General features: G+C 44.7%; 1 protein-coding gene across 9 annotated transcripts in view; it reads left to right on the top strand.

Moving 5' to 3' along the window:
* Positions 1–9,996: 9,996 nt before the first annotated feature.
* Positions 9,997–18,835, top strand: part of SUPT20H (SPT20 homolog, SAGA complex component) — a 36,296-nt gene continuing 27,457 nt past the window's right edge. For 4 of the 9 annotated variants that reach the window (XM_075420651.1, XM_075420634.1, XM_075420644.1 and 1 more), the window contains exons 1-5: positions 10,141–10,315; positions 11,566–11,663; positions 12,263–12,298; positions 13,440–13,498; positions 13,582–13,648. In XM_075420651.1, the coding sequence (XP_075276766.1) occupies positions 11,661–11,663; positions 12,263–12,298; positions 13,440–13,498; positions 13,582–13,648 (165 nt within the window). In that variant the 5' untranslated portion in view covers positions 10,141–10,315; positions 11,566–11,660. Of the gene's footprint in view, positions 10,070–10,140; positions 10,316–11,565; positions 11,664–12,262; positions 12,299–13,439; positions 13,499–13,581; positions 13,649–18,835 lie in introns of those variants that run through there. The other 5 variants (XM_075420624.1, XM_075420677.1, XM_075420669.1 and 2 more) reach the window with 5 other exon arrangements.

Here is an 18,835-nt window from a genome sequence, read left to right as displayed (position 1 = left end):
GATACTTCAGGACCTGAAGAGTCCAACCTCCTGTTCAAAGCAAGATCAGCTACAGGGGCAGACCACGCTGCTCAGGGTTTTGTCCAGTCAGGATAACGGGTAAGTAAGTAAGAAAACTGAGAGAGCTTTGGCTTTTGTCCCAAGAAGCTACCTGAGGTTGTATATGGAGGACAGTACCTTTACGAGTGAATGGATTAATTTTTCCTCAGCCTCAGATGGGAACAAAAAAGGCACTGCAAATACTTCTATCATAGTTCATCCTCCAGTAGAGCTTTGCAGCAGCGTAGCTATTCCCTGTTCCTTCTGTGGGGCTATGAGTATAGAATCAGCTGATTTCAAAGCTTAATTTAGAGAAGAAACAATGCTGACAGAATTAAGAAGTATTGTCAAGGATTGTTCCGTCAGTATTACAGAACAAAACCAATTTTGCTGACCTAAGGCAGAAAAGCCATACTACACTGCAACTGAAAGGGATGAGGAAGGGATGAACATTAAGGTGAAGTCAGTTTAAATACGACAACTCAAATGTAGTGATCAACAAATCTGGATTATCTTTCCAGATTCAGTTAAACTCAAGCAGAGATCCATGCAAGTGATGGATCTCCACTGCAGAGCCCTTAATGTAGCAACGCAAATAAAACAAACAGGCCTGTAGAAGCATGGTGTATACAGAGCCTAATCTGTTCATCTCATCTGTTACACCACACCAGGTTCTTGATGCAAACAGAAGAAAATCATGTTTCTTACCGAGGTCTAAAAGGGGGATGTTGTTATCAGGAAAAGGACCTTGGAAGACTAAGTTATGGACAGACAATTCTTAAGTTGAATGACTAGAGCCTGGGAGCAACTGACAAGGTTGTAGAAGCTGCATTTGCTGGGGCCCATCTACAGATGACTTCAGCGACCTCAAGGCTGGATTTAGAGACTGCCTTAACACAGACTTTTAAGATTAATAAGAATCAAAAGGAAGGAATAAAAAGCCTGTTTCCACAGGGAACCAGTAAGGTTTCACATGAATCGGTGACAGACCTGTGCTGTTCAACACATTCAGAAACCACTTGGGTAAGTGGGTGAACAGCAAGGTAGCAAAATTCTATAATGCCAGATTGTTCAGAGTAATAAAGATCAACTCACATCTGAATGTGACTAAGCAGTAAAATGGCAGGTGGAATTCAACATAAATAAAGGTCAGTTTAAACCCAAACTCACCAAGTCTGAATCTGAAGGAGAATCCTACCCTGGCTTCTCAGAAGTTGAAGGTGCCAAACACGTAAACTCTGGAAAGCTTGCTCTTTAAATTCATCCACTGCCCTGAATTTATCCCACAAAACTGAACTTACGCCTTGTTAGTGATAAGAGTAGTATAGAAAATGGTGGGATCTTGCAGATGTGATAGTACAGAAAAGTCAATGCGGAAAGGGCTTGTGGAAAAGGAAATCACAGAATCACAGAATCACAGAATAGTAGGGGTTGGAAGGAACCTCTGTGGGTCATCTAGTCCAACCCCCCCGCCGAAGCAGGGTCACCTACAGCAGGCTGCACAGGACCTTGTCCAGGCGGGTCTTGAATATCTCCAGAGAAGGAGAATCCACAACCTCCCTGGGCAGCCTGTTCCAGTGCTCCGTCACCCTCAGAGAGAAGAAGTTCCTCCTCATGTTCAGACGGAACTTCCTGTGCTTCAGTTTGTGCCCATTGCCCCTTGTCCTGTCACTGGGCACCACTGAAAAGAGCTTGGCCCCATCCTCCTGACACCCACCCTTCAGATATTTGTAGGCATTTATAAGGTCCCCTCGCAGCCTTCTCTTCTTCAGGCTGAACAAGCCCAGTTCCCTCAACCTCTCCTCGTAGGGGAGATGCTCCAGTCCCCTCACCATCCTTGTAGCCCTCCGCTGGACTCTCTCCAGTAGCTCTTCATCCTTCTTGAACTGGGGAGCCCAGAACTGGACACAGTACTCCAGATGAGGCCTCACCAGGGCAGTGTAGAGGGGAAGGAGAACCTCCCTTGTCCTGCTGGCCACACTCTTCTTGATGCACCCCAGGATCCCATTGGCTTTCTTGGCAGCCAGGGCACACTGCTGGCTCATAGTTAACCTGTCGTCCACCAGGACACCCAGGTCCCTCTCCGCAGAGCTGCTCTCCAGCAGGTCCATCCCAAGCCTGTACTGGTGCATGAGGTTGTTCCTCCCCAGGTGCAGGACCCTGCACTTGCCCTTGTTGAACCTCATCAGGTTCCTCTCTGCCCAGCTCTCCAGCCTATCCAGGTCACGCTGAATGGCAGCACAGCCTTCCGGTGTATCTACCACACCTCCCAGTTTGGTGTCGTCAGCAAACTTGCTGAGGGTACATTCTAACTCTTCATCCAGGTCGTTGATGAAGAAGTTAAACAAGACTGGGCCCAGTACTGACCCCTGAGGGACACCACTTGTCACCAGCCTCCAACTAGACTCAGTGCCGCTGATGACAACCCTCTGAGTTCTGCCATTCAGCCAGTTCTCTATCCACTTCACCGACCACTCATCCAGCCCACACTTCCTCAGCTTCCCCAGGAGGATATCATGGGAGACTGTGTCGAAAGCCTTGCTGAAGTCAAGGTAGATAACATCCACGGCTCTCCCTTCGTCTACCCAGCCAGTCATGTCATCATAGAAAGCTATCAGATTGGTCAGGCATGATTTCCCCTTGGTGAATCCATGCTGACTACTCCTGATAACCTTCTTTTCTTCCACTTGCTTGATGATGGCCTCCAGGATAAGCTGCTCCATCACCTTTCCCGGGATGGAGGTGAGGCTGACCGGCCTGTAGTTCCCTGGGTCCTCCTTCTTGCCCTTTTTGAAGATTGGAGTGACATTGGCCTTTCTCCAGTCCTCGGGCACCTCTCCTGTCCTCCAGGACCTCTCAAAGATGATGGAGAGTGGCTCAGCAATGACATCCGCCAGCTCCCACAGCACTCGTGGGTGCATTCCATCGGGGCCCATGGATTTGTGGACATCCAGATCGCTTAAGCGATCCCTCACACAGTCCTCCTCGACCAAGGGAAAGTCGTGCTCTTTGTAGGCTTCTTCTCTTACCTCCGGGGCCTGGGATTCCTGAGGGCCAGTCTTAGCACAGAAGACTGAAGCAAAGAAGGCATTCATTAGCTCTGCCTTCTCCGCATCCTCCGTCACCAGGACACCCGCCTCATTCAGCAGCTGCCCCACGTTGTCCCTAGCCTTCCTTTTGCTGCTGATGTAGTTGAAGAAGCCCTTCTTGTTGTTTTTGACATCCCTTGCCAGCTTCAATTCCAGGTGAGCCTTGGCCTTCCTCGTCGCATCCCTGCATGCTCTCACTACGTTTCTGTACTCTTCCCAAGTGGCCTGTCCCTCTTTCCACATTCCATGCACCTTTCTCTTCTGCCTGATCTCCGCTAGAAGCTCCTTGTTTAACCATGCAGGTCTCCTGCCTCCTTTGCTAAATTTCTTTCTCAGGGGGATGCATTGCTCCTGTGCATGGAAGAAGTGTTGTTTAAAAAGCGACCAGCACTCATGGACCCCCCTGCCTTCGAGAGCCCTGGCCCACGGGATTCCTCCCAGTAGCTCCTTGAAGAGGGCAAAGTCAGCCCTCCTGAGGTCCAGGGTTTTGATCCTGCTTATCGCCCTGCTTCCTCCACGCAGGATCCTGAACTCGACCATTTCATGGTCACTGCAGCCGAGTCTACCTCCAACCTTCACGTCCTCCACCAGTCCCTCCTTGTTTGTTAACACGAGGTCCAGCAGCGCGCCTTTCCTTGTTGGTTCCTCCACCACTTGCATCAGAAAGTTATCATCGATGCTCTGTAGGAACCTCCTGGATTGCGCCTGCCTAGCTGTATGGTCTTCCCAGCTGATGTCAGGGTGGTTGAAGTCCCCCATGAGAACCAGAGCCTGTGACTGTGAGGCTGCTTGCAGCTGCCTGTAGAAGGCTTCATCAACCTCCTCCTCCTGGTCAGGTGGCCTGTAGTATACACCCACCGTAATGTCACCCGTGTGAGCCTGTCCCTTAATTCTAACCCACAAGCTTTCAACTCCTTCTTCACTTGCCCCCAGGCCAAGCTCAATGCATTCCAGTTGCTCCCTCACATATAGAGCAACTCCCCCACCTCTCCTTGTTGGCCTGTCTTTCCTAAAGAGTCTGTAGCCATCTATGACAGCATGCCAGTCATGCGAGTTGTCCCACCACGTTTCTGTGATGGCGACAAAGTCGTAGCCGTCCTGCTGTATAATGGCTTCCAGCTCCTCCTGTTTATTGGCCATACTACGTGCATTGGTGTAAACACACTTGAGCTGGGTTGTCAATCTCACCCCTGGCCTTGGCACTCCAAGCCTAGGCTCATCCCTAGTGAGCTGGGCAATATCCCCTTCCCCCTTCGAACCTAGTTTAAAGCCCTCTCAATGAGCCCCGCCAGCTCGTGGCCAAGAATTCTTTTCCCCCTAATGTAGAATGCCTCTTTTCCCCAAGGCCTTCCTTTCATAACAACAACACAGCAAATCAAAGCTAGATGCAAACCTGGGCCCACAATATACATGCATTTGAAATGACCCAGCCCAAAATACTGTACTGGGGCTGTTCTCAGCTAACGGATTCCTGAGAAAAGGAATACAAAAACACACGCATGAAAAAACTGAAAGCTCAATTAGAGTACAGAAGGGACTGGGAGAAAGGGCTTTAATTATTTATTGTCAGCATTCCCTGTTCTTAAGAAGAAAGCACACTCATTGGTAGCAAGAACTTTCAATGAAATTTAGTAAGTAAACTGCAAAATGACTCAGAGCATAATATCTTGGACAGCATCTATCTTCAAATGCTCTGCATGTGCAGGAGGAATGGTAACCAAGGAGTTCTAAAAGACAGCTTTTTAAATGACATGCTGCACAAAGAAGAAAATGAGAAGATGAACAAATTGAAAGACAGATGGAACAAACTGTAAGGCAGTATACATGGACTACCAACTCTGAGGACTGATTTTCCAGCTTTCTCACTGGAAAAGTCAGTAGGTTCCCAGATCAGTTCTGTACCTCCAGTTTTGTCTGAAAACCTGGGTTCAAAATCTTCAGGCTTTTCCGCATGGATTGTAGAGAGCACAGAGAGAACACAAAGACAATTGGATTAAGCTAACTGAAATCAAGTACATATGACCTGCTATAGGAAATCTGAGTGTAAGATTTCCAAAAATATGAGTAATTGGGGAGGGCAGGCTTCATCAGGAAACTCACTGGGGTCATTCAAGTGGGAAAAGACTATACAGGAGTTCATACTGCAAATGATGCTCAGAACACCTCAGAATGGAAGAGTGGTGAGGATGTTCACGAATGGCAAAATGACAAGGAAAGCATGCCCAGTGCACCAGAGTTAATCACTGAACTCAGGAAAACAAAACATCACCAACAATAAAACCCTCTTAAATTTAAAGCCTCCTATTCTAAGCAAGTATAACAAAAGCCAGAAACATATTGCAGGATTTGTATCTCCATCACCAATCTTCCCTATACCAAAACCACCATCACAAATCCTACCATCTTTCCAAAAGGATAAGAACATGAGTAGACTCTCCCAAGGGATTCTTGTTACATATTTTTGACAGAATTATGAAGAAATAAATGGTTTTTATCTACACAGATGGTTCATAACTCTAGCTTTAATGAACTCCAATGTATTATTGTCATGCATGTGATTTTTAGCTAGATAGCTTCAGTGACAAACTATCTGCACTGAAAAGACTAATTTTCAGTAAAATACATATGACTAATATATGTCAAGTCAGGCAGAAGAAGGTTGAATGACCATAATAGACTTAGAACAGACAATGACAAGTGTTCAAAACACCATAATTACAATACTCTTTACCATTATAATCACTGTGTAAAAGCTGGCCATATGTTCATCATTTATTCCATCTGTCTACAATAAGAAATACATATTAATTTGTTTGTGGGAAGAGGACAAAAAGGGCATAAAAAGACAATATGTTTAAAGAATATGCAAAATCATCTGTCATCTTAAGACATCTAGTTTGTCTTTGAAGAAAGGACAGTTCCAAGCCCAACACTAAGATGCCTTTGTAAACAAAGGTTCACACTGAAGTAACAGCAATATGCTGCTTCTCACCCCCTGCAGTGTTATGTTAGGCAAGGTGAAACCCACACACAAACAGGGAGATTGTGGCCAGATTGTCCAGCCCAGATATAACCTAACTTGGAGGCAGCTCTGAGGGAAGGCTGTAGGCCCTCCAGAAGGCCAAGCATAGAGCAGGTTACTGCCTAGGACTGAAAAGACATTTCTGCCTTGGATACAAGGTGTTTTGGGGAGTCTTCAGGCAGATTAGGGCCATGAAGATGATCTGAGGGCTGGAGTACCTCTCCTATGAGGACAGGCTGAGGGAGTCGGGGCTGTTCAGCCTGGAGAAGAGAAGGCTCCGGAGTGACCTTATAGCAGCCTTCCAGTACCTGAAGGGGGCCTACAGGAAGGATGGAGAGGGACTTTTCACAAAGGTGTGTAGTGATAGGACAAGGGGGAACAGCTCTAAACTAAAAGAGGGCAGATTTAGATTAGATATTAGGAAGAAATTCTTCACCATGAGGGTGGTAAAACACTGGAACAGGTTGCCCAGAGAAGCTGTGGGTGCCCCCTCCCTGGCAGTGTTCCAGGCCAGGTTGGATGGAGCTCTGAGCAACGTGGTCTAGTGGAAGATGTCCCTGCTCATGGCAGGGGAGTTGGAACCATATGATATTTAAGGTCCCTTCCAACCCTTACCATTCTATGATTTTATGATTCTATGACATCATAACTAATGCATTACGCCACTCTTGAAAGATTAGATCTCCTCATTCCAGTCTGAACTGGAATGGGGAAAAAAGGCACTCAAAACATGAGTTTTCATGGTACAGGCTAAGAATACAGCTCAAGTGTCAACCTGTCATTTCCTATAGCCAGACAGCAAATAGTTGAGAGAAAAACAAGAATCTTCTTCGCATAATGGTAAACTTTTTACGAGAATGGACAGGAAAATGTGTCATTAGTTATATTAACCAAGCCTTTGGATAGGAGGTCTTATGAATTATGTAGCTCTCCTGAAGCTGCTTGGGTCACCATTTCTCCACTGTGAATCCCTATGGGATTTTATGGCATTTGGCACATTGGCGCAGAGCTGCTCTCAAAGGCAGCACCACGTGAGGCAACCAAAGGCCAGCTGAGATGGGCACTGAGCAGTGACTGAATACACAGTCAGCTAAAGGCTGGCATCATGACCACCAAGCTAGACCGTGGCAAGAAGAACATGTTGTCAGTCTGTGAGTCCCTCAAAGGGCATGATGATGTTGCTGAGCAGAAAGAGGTTGTGTGCCTATCCCAAGCGAAATGTAGCAGAGTTCAGAAACACAAGAACTTTCCGCAGATTGCCACTCTGGTGGGGAGTCAATGCTCCACAACATTGCTCTAGGCATCCGATTAAGATGAGATGAAATGAGATTTAATTTAATCCTATATTTTGCCCTGTTCAACTTCGACTAATCATATTAAAATACAGAAAGTTACAGATTTAAGCGGAAATCAAAACAAAGCCTAGCTAACAATTTAGCACTCTCACATTCCCAGCGTTCTTCAGTTCACAGAAAAGTGACCAAAAAGTGGGTTTCATAATGACAAGTATGTTCTGATAACTTTTATAGTTACTGGGTAATGTGAAGCAGATGGCATACAGCACAGCACTATGGAACAATTTAGGTTGAAAGGTAGTCCAACTGCTTGCTCAAAGGTGGGCTAGCTTCAAATTTGGATCAAATGCAGCTGCTGTACCATGCATCTATTAGGTGCTTAGATGACTCCAGCAAGAACAGCCACCTGCTTCTGGACCAGGATGGGATCGTGGTCATCTTTTCTCTGGTGTTCAGGGACAATGTGGGCTCCTGACAAACCATTAAAGTAGCTTTTCACACAGTGAAATTAGGCGCCCATCTTGTTGATCCCCATATCTAAAGAACACTGATGCCACCAGTGGATTTTATCGTATGTACTGAGAACCTCTGAGAGACTCTAGGCATCACCAGCAATTATGACTTCCAGCATTTTGGCTACGCCTCTGAGTCTGAGACACAGAAGGGCTAAGAGGAACCCGCTGCTGAAACCAAAACCATGTCAGCACCAACAAGATAGCGTACCTGGGTGATCCTAAAGGAGGCACCCCACCCTTTGCCCAGAGCTCCCTGGAGCTACCTGTGCTCAAATTTCCTTGAGTGTTCAAGTCACCGCTTGTTAGGACATGTCAGCACTGCGCGGTTAACAAAGACATTGAAGGGTAGTGCTAGATGTGGTCTTGCATGTAGGACTAGCTGCTGAATCATGGGGTAGCACAGTTGCTCATTGCTATAAACAAATTGTGACTCAGCCACAAGTGCTAGAAAGGCCCCGGAATAACAAGCAATGAGTTGTGTAAGTGCTGTGCCCAGGGACAGTACGTGCAACGTATAGTACAGATGTGCCTGGGACCACTGGGAAATACTTGCAGACTCAGAGTATGGGTACCGGCAGACTCACAGTATGGGTACCGGGAGTGCATCCAAGCTAGGAACCCTCCTGCTAGCATGCCGATAGAAGTGACCCAACACAGCCCTGTAGGCATCTCATGTGAACCTGGCAGTAGTATATTTTCGCCACTTCCTTTGAGTCTCCTGTTCATGCTGAGGGATGATGAATTTAAAGTATTTTTCCCCCAATTCCTATTCTTTCAGGAAGGCATATCCTACTTTAAACTGTTTTCCTAATATGATGATGTTTCAACCCTTTATCACAAAGATAATTTATCAAGTCATCCTGATATTTGTTAATCTGTAACACAATATTATTTAACTTTGCTTGGAGACAGATCTGATCATTGTTAGACAAGCATCTGCAAAAACGACACAGGCGTTACTGAACCACTGGCGGGAGAGGTCACAGTAAATTTCTTCTCAATCTGCCTCCAATCCCATTGTTGTTTACTACATAATTCAAAGAAATTTCCAATATCTACACGAACATATCTACACATTGTACATAATCCACTGTGCAGCTGTTTTATCTATTTTGTCTGATTTTATAGAAATTTGAACATTCCAGAAAAACAAAACACCGAAAAAACAGGCAGCCATTTTCTCACTTTACAAACAGCAGACTTTTAACGCAATTTTAAAATTAGCTTTTATCACTTCAAACTAATAGTTGTTTGCATAATGATCTGATGAATCACCTAGCAGCTCTAACAAGTTACTGAGAAGCAGCTGTTAAAACACTCAAAATCATCTATTACAGAGAAAAGAGACTTAAATGTTCCTGGTATCATTCTTTAGAATAATTCCTGTGTACCTCAAAAGGGAATTACGAAAATACAGAGCAGTATGATTAAGTAAAATTCACATTCAGGCACCAAGCTTATACTAGGTAAAGCTTCCTCAGCCATGTGCCCACCACACTTTTTGCAAGCAATCCTTTTCTATCCTTGAACTGCTGTCACACCAGCCAACCTCTCCTCTCCGCCCTCAGAGAAACGAGTTTCCACAACGCGCTGCTGCCGGGGCGTCACACACCAAAAAGTCTTCAGATACTCTCCCGGCACCCCTGAGACAGAAGGAAACCCATTCCGATCTTCCCAACGGCACTAAGCCTCTGGCCTGCAGCGGTATCCGGGCACTTTACTACCGCTAAACTGCACGGACTTCCCCACCTGGGATCCCGTCCCTCCTGCCCCTGCCCCTGCCCCTGCCCCCGCCGCCTCAGCCGCCTCAGCCGCCCCGCCCCTCAGCACCCAACGGCTGCTCCCGGCGCGAGCGCGGCCCGCGGGCCGCCGGCGAAGGGGCGGGGCTCAGGAGCCCGCCCTCCCGTCTCTATGGCGACGCCGCGAGTCCCTTCCCGCCCTCGACCCAATCCGCCTCGTCGCCATGGCGACTGCCCCGCCCCTTCCGGGAGCGACTCGGAAGCGGCGGGGCGGAAGCGGCTGGAGGCGCCGTGGTGGGCTGAGGCGGGGGCGAATGAGCGGGCGGTGGGGGCCGCTGCGCGGGGTCAGGGCCCCGCGGGAGGTCGGCAGGTAACGGCGCTCGGCGTCGCGGGTCTGCCCCGCCCGTGCCGGCGATTGGTCGGCTGGCGGCGGCCCCCTGCGCCCCGGAGGGCTGGGCCGCGGGTCCTGGAGGGGCCTGGCCTGCGCCCTTCGGCCCGGCCGCGGCGCGGCCTGGCGGCTTGGCCCGGCCTGGCGGCTTGGCCCGGCCCGGCCCTTTCCGGCTGGCTGCTGCGGTCGGTGTCGGTGTCTCCGTCCGGTCGCTCTCCGCCCTCGCAGGTAGGCCCGTGTCCGCGGAGGCGGTGGCAGCCCCGGCGGGCGCGGAGCTACGGTCGGCCCGGCTGCCCGCCGGGCGGTGCGCGGCGGGGTCTGGGCCGATCCGGCTCCCCAGCCCTCACGGGGCTTGCACCTGCGCCTTGCTCGCCGACGGGCTGGGAGCTCTCCGGTCTCCCCCTGCTAGGACCTGGCTTCAGCGTGCGGGGAGGCTGCTCGGAAGCAGCTGGCCCGTCGGGTGGCGCGGACGGACGCGCCCCCGGGCCCTCCTGTGCCGTCTCCTTTTCGCCCACCACCTCTTCAGGTTTCAGCCTTGCAGGGAGCTGAGAGTCATTGTCTGTGGTGGTTTTTTTCTATTGAAGTTGTTTCCACGCTGAAAGCTGAGTAAGGCTTAGGGAGGTGTGAGGTAGCAGGCATATGTCAGCGGAGATCTAGGAGGGTGTTTGCCAAAGCCACGGCTCATGTGGAATGTAGCTGCAACGGAATTATTTCCACAAATTAAAATTATGTGTGGTGGAATTCCTTAATTGAACGTTTCAAGTATAGTGAGGCACTGTAGTGTTCAAATGTGACAACAAAATTGACTGGAATTTTCAGATCTCTTCAGTGGGAGTGATACTAAGGACAGGATTTAAAGAATGGGTTTTCTGAGCTAGTTTTTTTTTCCTACAACTGTCTAACTGAATTTAAAAATAAAATGGCATAGGGGCTTAGTATCTGAGGGCAAGGACATCTAAGGACATGCTAGTGCTGTGCAAATTTTATTCAGTTAGTAATTGACAGCGTGCTGTGAGTCAGTATTAAACTAACATCTCAAAATAGTGCTAGAAGGCACTGCTAGTGGAATTGTTGTCTATGGAGTAATACCTTCATAAAAGCAAAACAAAAAACCTAATAGGGTATGCTAAATGTTCTGGCTGCTTGTCATTAAATATTGTGGCCTTCTGTGCATCTGTGGATGTGATGTTTGGGGTGTCTAGGCAGACTGCTGCAATAGAGAACAGCACTTGGCTATGTAACCAGTTATATGCTTTACCATTTAACTAACATAAAATGATTGTGCAGAGTAGTAGTAGTCATTAGAATAGGAATCTCTGTGCTTACACTGAATGCAGCTTTTTTGTTTTTACTTTTGGAGGAAAAGATACTATGCAAATGAAATTTAAGTACAGTTAACCACCAGAAATGTTGTATTTAAATAAATTGCTTATTTAGTTTCTTACTCATACTTTTTCTACTTGGGTTTTTTCTTTTAGTACCCCAAGTGTGACCGTAAAATATGATTCTTTGCCAGCTGCACCAAACTTCTTAAATACTTCTTTTGCCATTTGGTCACCTGGCTTCAACTACAATGGTAAGTTATGATTCAGATAATGTATTTTCAGATCTTTTCACTCTAATCTGCTAGCTGATTTTGCTTATCAGTCCTGAGTTCCGATATTTCTTTTTTCAAGGATGTCTTTCTTCATAGCTTGTAAATACTTTTGAACACTTAGTCACTCTCAAGTGAATCGTAGGAATTATCATATAAAGCTAGTGGTATGAGTTCTTTACTGAAGAGCGGAAGGTTCTCGAAAACCTCTTTATTTTTTTGAACAGTGTAGCCTAGATTTTCTACTTATTATCTCTGATTGTTTTGGTTAATATTTGTTATTACTTTTATTAGATATAATTTCTACTCCTTTTAATTCTAATTGCCTTTCATTGCTCTAGGACTTCATAATTTAGTCAAAACTTTGTAAATGTAGATACTTAGTAGCGAGATTAATTACTGTTGATGCAGTTACATGAAATTTCAGCTGCTAAGTTGAGTATGTGCCAAAGAATGTTTGAGCCCGTCTTCTAACTGTAAATTCATATCAGTGGTAATAGAGTTTTTGTAGTGGTTTTTGTGTATGAGGATGTTTAAACAGTTAAAGTACTTTCTAAAAAAAACCTTCATAATTCTTGCAGCAACAAGCTTTAGAACTGGCATTGGATCGTGCAGAGGTAAGGAGTAGCTGCATTATTTGTTTGCACATAATATTGGTGTCTCGGTTAAAAAATAACTATCATGTTTTTCTGTTTCTTCTGAAAAGCAATGGAGGAGCAGGTTATGTAAATATATATGTGTGTATCTAAATAATCACCCATACATGTAACACTGGTTTTGCAAAATTCTCACTGAAATTTCTGTGGTTTGTATTTGTCTCTTACCTATTGTACTGAGAACATCAGGTGCTGTGATGATAGACCATGCAGGACTTCAGTTTTCCCCTTTTAAACCAGCAAATCTGTGTCCTGTGAAGTAAACAGATCTGTACAGTGGTGATCCAGAGATAGCTGGCAGAAATATATGGCAAAATCCTGTTTGTGTTTTTAAGGGTAGCCCAGTTGGAACGAAGAGGCAAGTACCTTCGCATTGATGTTCTTTCATGCTGACCCCTGATATAATGGTTGCCTTCAACTCTGTTATGGGAAATACAGGTTTCTCTGGGAGAACCTCTCTTCATTGAAATTCTGAACTAAGCTGTTGATAAAAATACTTCAGACAGACAACAGAGATTTGGAAAACCTTGTTAGAATATAAGCTACATTTAATGCAGGATGGTATCTTTAGTCTTTTTTAATTCAAATATCTAATGGACATGAATTGTATTTGTAATACTCAGCTCTAAAGAGAAAACTAGTTTAAATGCAAGCAACAAAGGGCAAATTAAGCTTCCTGAAACTGGTAATGTTGAGGACTACTTCATTTGTAAATATTGTCAATCCAGTATGTGTGAATTTGAATGTATCTTAGCATGTTAACTTCAGTGTGCTACCATGTTAAGTACAGTAGTGTTAACTACTACAGCAGTGTTATGTACTACTGTAGTTACAAAATAGGAGTGTAAAATCAAGACCTTGCGTGCAACTCGTGCTGTGGCCATGAAATACTGCGTTTCACAGCTAAATGGAGATACGTCCTTGTTGATGACTGTAACATACATGGGGTATGTTTAGTACACTTTTGGAACAGTCAGGTGCCATAATTGTTCATTACTCTCTGTGTCCATAGAACACTGTCTGGTAATGATCTAAAGTTTCCTGGTAACTAAAATTAATTTTCTTTGTAATATAGATGTTATTTTTTGGTTTACTTTTCTAGTATATCATTGAAAGCGCCCGTCAGAGACCTCCTAAAAGAAAATATTTATCCAGTGGAAGGTAGTAAGAGTTTTGGTATTTAGCTTTTAAATAGCATTTCTTTGATGTAATTTTGGTTACATTTTAAGCTTTTTTAATTTCAGAAAATCTGTATTTCAAAAACTCTATGATTTATATATAGAAGAATGTGAAAAAGAGCCTGAGATAAAGGTAAGTGGAAATTGCTGAGAAGTTTTTCTTTGCTGTCTGAACAGGCAAGTTCAAAAAAGACTTTTTTTTATTTCACTTTTCCTTAGCTAAAAAAAGAATAAATTCTGGTTACTGTAGTAGTTACCCAAGGCTAACACCATGGGAGAAATTATTATTATGACTTCACCTCCATCCCGGGAAAGGTGATGGAGCAGCTTATCCTGGAGGCCATCATCAAGCAAGTGGAGGAAAAGAAAGTTATCAGGAGTAGTCAGCATGGATTCACCAAGGGGAAATCATGCCTGACCAATCTGATAGCTTGCTACGCTGGCATGACTGGCTGGGTAGACGAAGGGAGAGCCGTGGATGTTGTCTACCTCGACTTCAGCAAAGCTTTCGACACAGTCTCCCATAATATCCTCCTAGAGAAGCTCAGGAAGTGTGGGCTAGATGAGTGGTCGGTGAAGTGGATAGAGAACTGTCTGAATGGCAGAGCTCAGAGGGTTGTCATCAGCGGCGCTGAGTCTAGTTGGAGGCTGGTAACTAATGGTGTCCCTCAGGGGTCAGTACTGGGCCCAGCCTTGTTTAACTTCATCAACGACCTGGATGAAGAGTTAGAGTGTACCCTCAGCAAGTTTGCTGATGACACCAAACTGGGAGGAGTGGTAGATACACCAGAAGGCTGTGCTGCCATTCAGCGTGACCTGGATAGGCTGGAAAGTTGGGCAGAGAGGAACCTGATGAGGTTCAACAAAGGCAAATGCAGGATCCTGCACCTGGGGAGGAACAAACCCATGCATCAGTACAGGCTTGGGGTGGACCTGCTGGAGAGCAGCTCTGTGGAGAGGGACCTGGGCGTCCTGGTGGACGACAGGTTAACCATGAGCCAGCAGTGTGCCCTGGCTGCCAAGAAAGCCAATGGGATCCTGGGGTGCATCAAGAAGAGTGTGGCCAGCAGGTTGAGGGAGGTTCTCCTTCCCCTCTACACTGCCCTAGTGAGGCCTCATCTGGAGTACTGTGTCCAGTTCTGGGCTCCCCAGTTCAAGAAAGATGAGGAGCTACTGGAGAGAGTCCAGCGGAGGGCTACAAGGATGGTGAGGGGACTGGAGCATCTCTCCTGCGAGGAGAGACTGAGGGAGCTGGGCTTGTTCAGCCTGAAGAAGGGAAGGCTGAGAGGGGACCTAATATATGCTTAAAAATATCTGAAGGGTGGGTGTCAGGAAGATGGGGCCCAGCTCTTTTCAGTGGTGCCCAGCGACAGGACAAGGGGCAATGGGCACAGACTGAGGCACAGGAAGTTCCGTCTGAACATGAGGAAGAACTTCTTCCCTCTGAGGGTGACGGAGCACTGGAACAGGCTGCCCAGGGAGGTTGTGGAGTCTCCTTCTCTGGAGATATTCAAGACCCGCCTGGACAAGATCCTGTGCAGCCTGCTGTAGGTGACCCTGCTTCAGCAGGGGGGTTGGACTAGATGACCCACAGAGGTCCCTTCCAACCCCTACCATTCTGTGATTCTGTGACTTTTGTAGACTAAACTGTGTAATTTAGTTAACATCATCTTAGTTCCGTTTGAAATAAAAACAGGGTAATGGAATGGCCGATGGCTACCTGGTAACTCTAAATCTATTTTTGAAGGTAGTAAGGTAGAATGCTGGCAGATGATTCTAAAGGTTGTGATTTTGAGGTGCTTTTCTATATATGAAAATACAGAATTTCAAAAGAATGGTCTAGAATGCAGAGTTGTATCTAACAAGTTTATTAGACAACAGTACTATTAAAGTATCTGAATGATATAATACGAGTAGCAAGGCCTAGACTTGCTTGGGTGACCTGTTCATTCTGGCTTAATCCTGTGTCACTGCAGTCAGTTGTGGTCAAGTTCACGGCCAGTGTCAATACAACGTGCATTGTTGTCAGTATGACTATTTCAGAATCAATTGCTTAGCATGACTGCCATGGGAAAAAATGCAGAGAATTTTTTAGAATCTGTGCTTTGTTGTAAACTCAGATTTATTCCTTATGTGAACTGCTAAGGTGTTTTGAGAAATTTTTTCATAATGTTAACAAAGAAGCTCAAACAGGCTTAGCAACAATAAATTTAAGGTGTAAAAGGCACAAGCTACTTTGCTGAACTGTGAATATCAAATGGAATAAGAACAACAGGTGTGTAATCTGCTGTATTGCTGCTTCCTAAAGTAAAAACCTATGAGAAGACAAACAGGAATGAGACATTCGCTACTGAGCACTTGTAATTCTTTTTGGTGGTTCTGATGTAGTTCATTTTATTTAGCATATGATGCTGATTCAAATCACAAACGTGAGTAAGGTGTTAAGCAAATTACAGACCTGAGAAGATCAAAACATCAGTAGTGAATGAGTAACAAGATATTTAAGCAGCAGGGAGATCAGGCTTGATAGACTGGAATCTGGAAAAAAAAGTACTATTTCAATGCAATGGTTGTTGCTAAACTAGAAGGCACTCAGCAAACTTACCCAAATTTAATAAAGTAGTGAAGAGAGATATAACTTCACAATAGATGAAGTGGGTTATTGCTGATCTGGATTTGAGTAAAAATTTAAGTTTTTTATTGAAGAGGTGGAAGCTTATATGGGTAGTTAATAGATACCTTGCTCCTATGTTATGGATTGTAATTAATGAAAATGAGAAGCTCAAAGATAGAGGTGCGAAGGTTAGAAGATAATGCTGTTGTGAAACTTCATCCATGAGCGTAGGACTGCCTATTTGTCTCTTAATTTACACAATAAAACTGGTGAAGGAAATAGTATTCTGACTAGAGTTTAGCCAATGACTTGAATGTAGCTTAAAGGTTTTAGTGTACAGAACTGTCTAAGTTTCTGTTCCAGTATTGCACCATTTGATGGTACAAGTTGTAATTATGTTGTCCACTCAGAAGCAATTTTTAAATTGACACTGAATATTATTTTTCAGTCTTAACTTTCTCCCTTTATCTTAGCTCTTGTAATACTGCATCACTCCCTGTTCCTGTTTTCTACCTGCAGTTTACTTGGTCACTCATATGCTTGTTCTTGGTGTTCATAGGGAAGACCAGATTTTCCACAGTAATTCATGAAGGACTAATTAGTTATTCATCCTCTATTAGTCCAGTCTGGCCAGCTTTATTATTTCTCATGGTCTCTTCTATTTGTGCATATGCACACTAGAGAGAGAACTATGTTGAGGTGATTATCTAATTTGTTTCATTTGGACTCTAGTGTGTAACATTTCTGTACCTAAAAGTTAAAAGAAATAAAAATCAGAACAGTAATTTTGGAAGCAGAGTTAAACACAAATGTGGAAACAGACCTGGTCTGTGAGCCGGAAGGATCTGTGTAGTGGAGCTCCTTAGATTTACCTGCCTAGCAAAAAAAAAAAAATACTCACTGATCAATCGCCTGTGCCCCGTCAGTGCCTGCTGATAACTGCACACGGTAGCATTGGTGTGCAAGCATGAAAACATCTTACAGTAGTGACAGTTTCGGAACATTTTTAAAGAAATTCACTTGAGTTTGATGTTGGACTACTGCAAAAATAATAAAGCTTATAGAAGCGCTTTTACAGCAAAAGTAGCAGATAAGAGTTACACTGGTAGCTGTGGGGAAGGAGTAATCATGAATAAACCAAATGGTGCCAGATAACAGTGGGGGCTTTTTTGTTTGTTTTGATGGGGATTTTTGGTCCTCGGTTAATCTGTAATGGTATTGAATAATATGCAGGGTTCAGTGTATTTGGGAAATTGTGTAAGGCGTTGTATTGCGTGCATCCTTCTGCCCTTGAAGAAGATGTAACCAGCTTCCATGTGTAAGGTGAGGAAACAATTGACTGTAAGAATGAGCTAACCTCATTGGGGTGAAACAAGCAGACTTTGTTCACACCACAGTATTCCTGAGGTTTGATCTGCAAAAACTTACCTTGGATGTTACTTACGAAACTGAAATGTTTTCTTGCCTCCAGTGCAGAGGCTGCATGGCCATTGTCTCTGAGCTGCATTAATATTAGACTCCGTTGGAACGGCAGCCTAAAGACTGATGCAGCCAGTTACATCCTAGTGGAAGTATACTTAGTTATGAGTTGCAGTCTTCTCTCAGGGTCTAATTTCAGTTCAGCTAGGTCACAAACATCTTTAGGCTTCAGTTTGTCCTTGTATTTGGTAACCAAAAAATGATGCTTCCTCAAGTTGTTTTATTGAGGTGAGTTTTGGTTTTCAGTCAATTTGTGCAAAACTCTGCTTTTTCTGCTTCCTCAAAGAACAATGTTTAGCATTGTTCATGAAATTAATCTTCAAATAATTAATAGTTCTGTTGAAGTTGAGACAAAATTGTGCCTTCCAAGGTGCATCTTCTGTGCATTTGTAGAGTGGTGCTGGGATTCATGAAACATGTCCAAAGTGAAGGGAAGAACCTGGGGTGGTTGTTTTAGATTCCTGTTTCACAGAGCTACAGTAAATAGATCCAAGAGCTTCTTTTATGGAGGTGATCTGTTTCTTTTAAGTTTTTTGACCAACTTTTTAGTCATAAAGGTAAGTGGGAAAATCAATTTAAGATGCTACAGTGAGGGACAAGAGAAGCAGTCATGGTAAAGATACCATCATAATTTTGTGTAACACCAGTGCACTGTTGGAGGAGCAGATATTAAAATTAATGTTTTGCTCATAGCCAAGGACAGAGGAGTAACAAACATAGTGTAAAATCAATAGTTCAGTTTTGTTAGGCAGGAGTACTCGGTGTTCTGTTTTTCAGTGGTAGTCATCAGAAGTCCCTGGGAGCGAAGGAAAGCCCCTGTGCCTTCTCTGTGCTGCTTCCCAGCTGTCATGCAGTCACTGCGGTGCGTGTTCGGGAGGAAGGAGTGCCGCTTTTCTGTGGATGAATTCAGAGAGGAATTTTAGCAGGTGTAACAGAACGGTATAACTGGCCTGGTTGCTTGGTACCTGAACTCTTGCACCCTACTGAGATGAATGCTTAAGGAATGTAATGCACCTCAGGCCACTGCTTGATCTTTAAGATCTTTGCAGACAAGACCTGAGCTAATGCTTAATATCAGCACTGAGCTAGTATCTCTAATAGCCAGCTCAAAGGAGAGAGATGATTTCTGTAGTTATAAAAAAATTCTCATGCTTAGTGAAATGTAACTCTGCCTGCATATTGAAATGTTTGTACTTAAAATGATAATTTACTTCAGTGTCTTAGAGA

Source organism: Opisthocomus hoazin, chromosome 1 (assembly GCF_030867145.1).
Source record: "Opisthocomus hoazin isolate bOpiHoa1 chromosome 1, bOpiHoa1.hap1, whole genome shotgun sequence".
In the NCBI taxonomy this organism is placed as follows: domain Eukaryota; kingdom Metazoa; phylum Chordata; class Aves; order Opisthocomiformes; family Opisthocomidae; genus Opisthocomus; species Opisthocomus hoazin.
The sequence above is the reverse complement of the archived record's forward strand: the minus strand, read 5'-3'. Positions and strand labels throughout refer to the sequence as shown.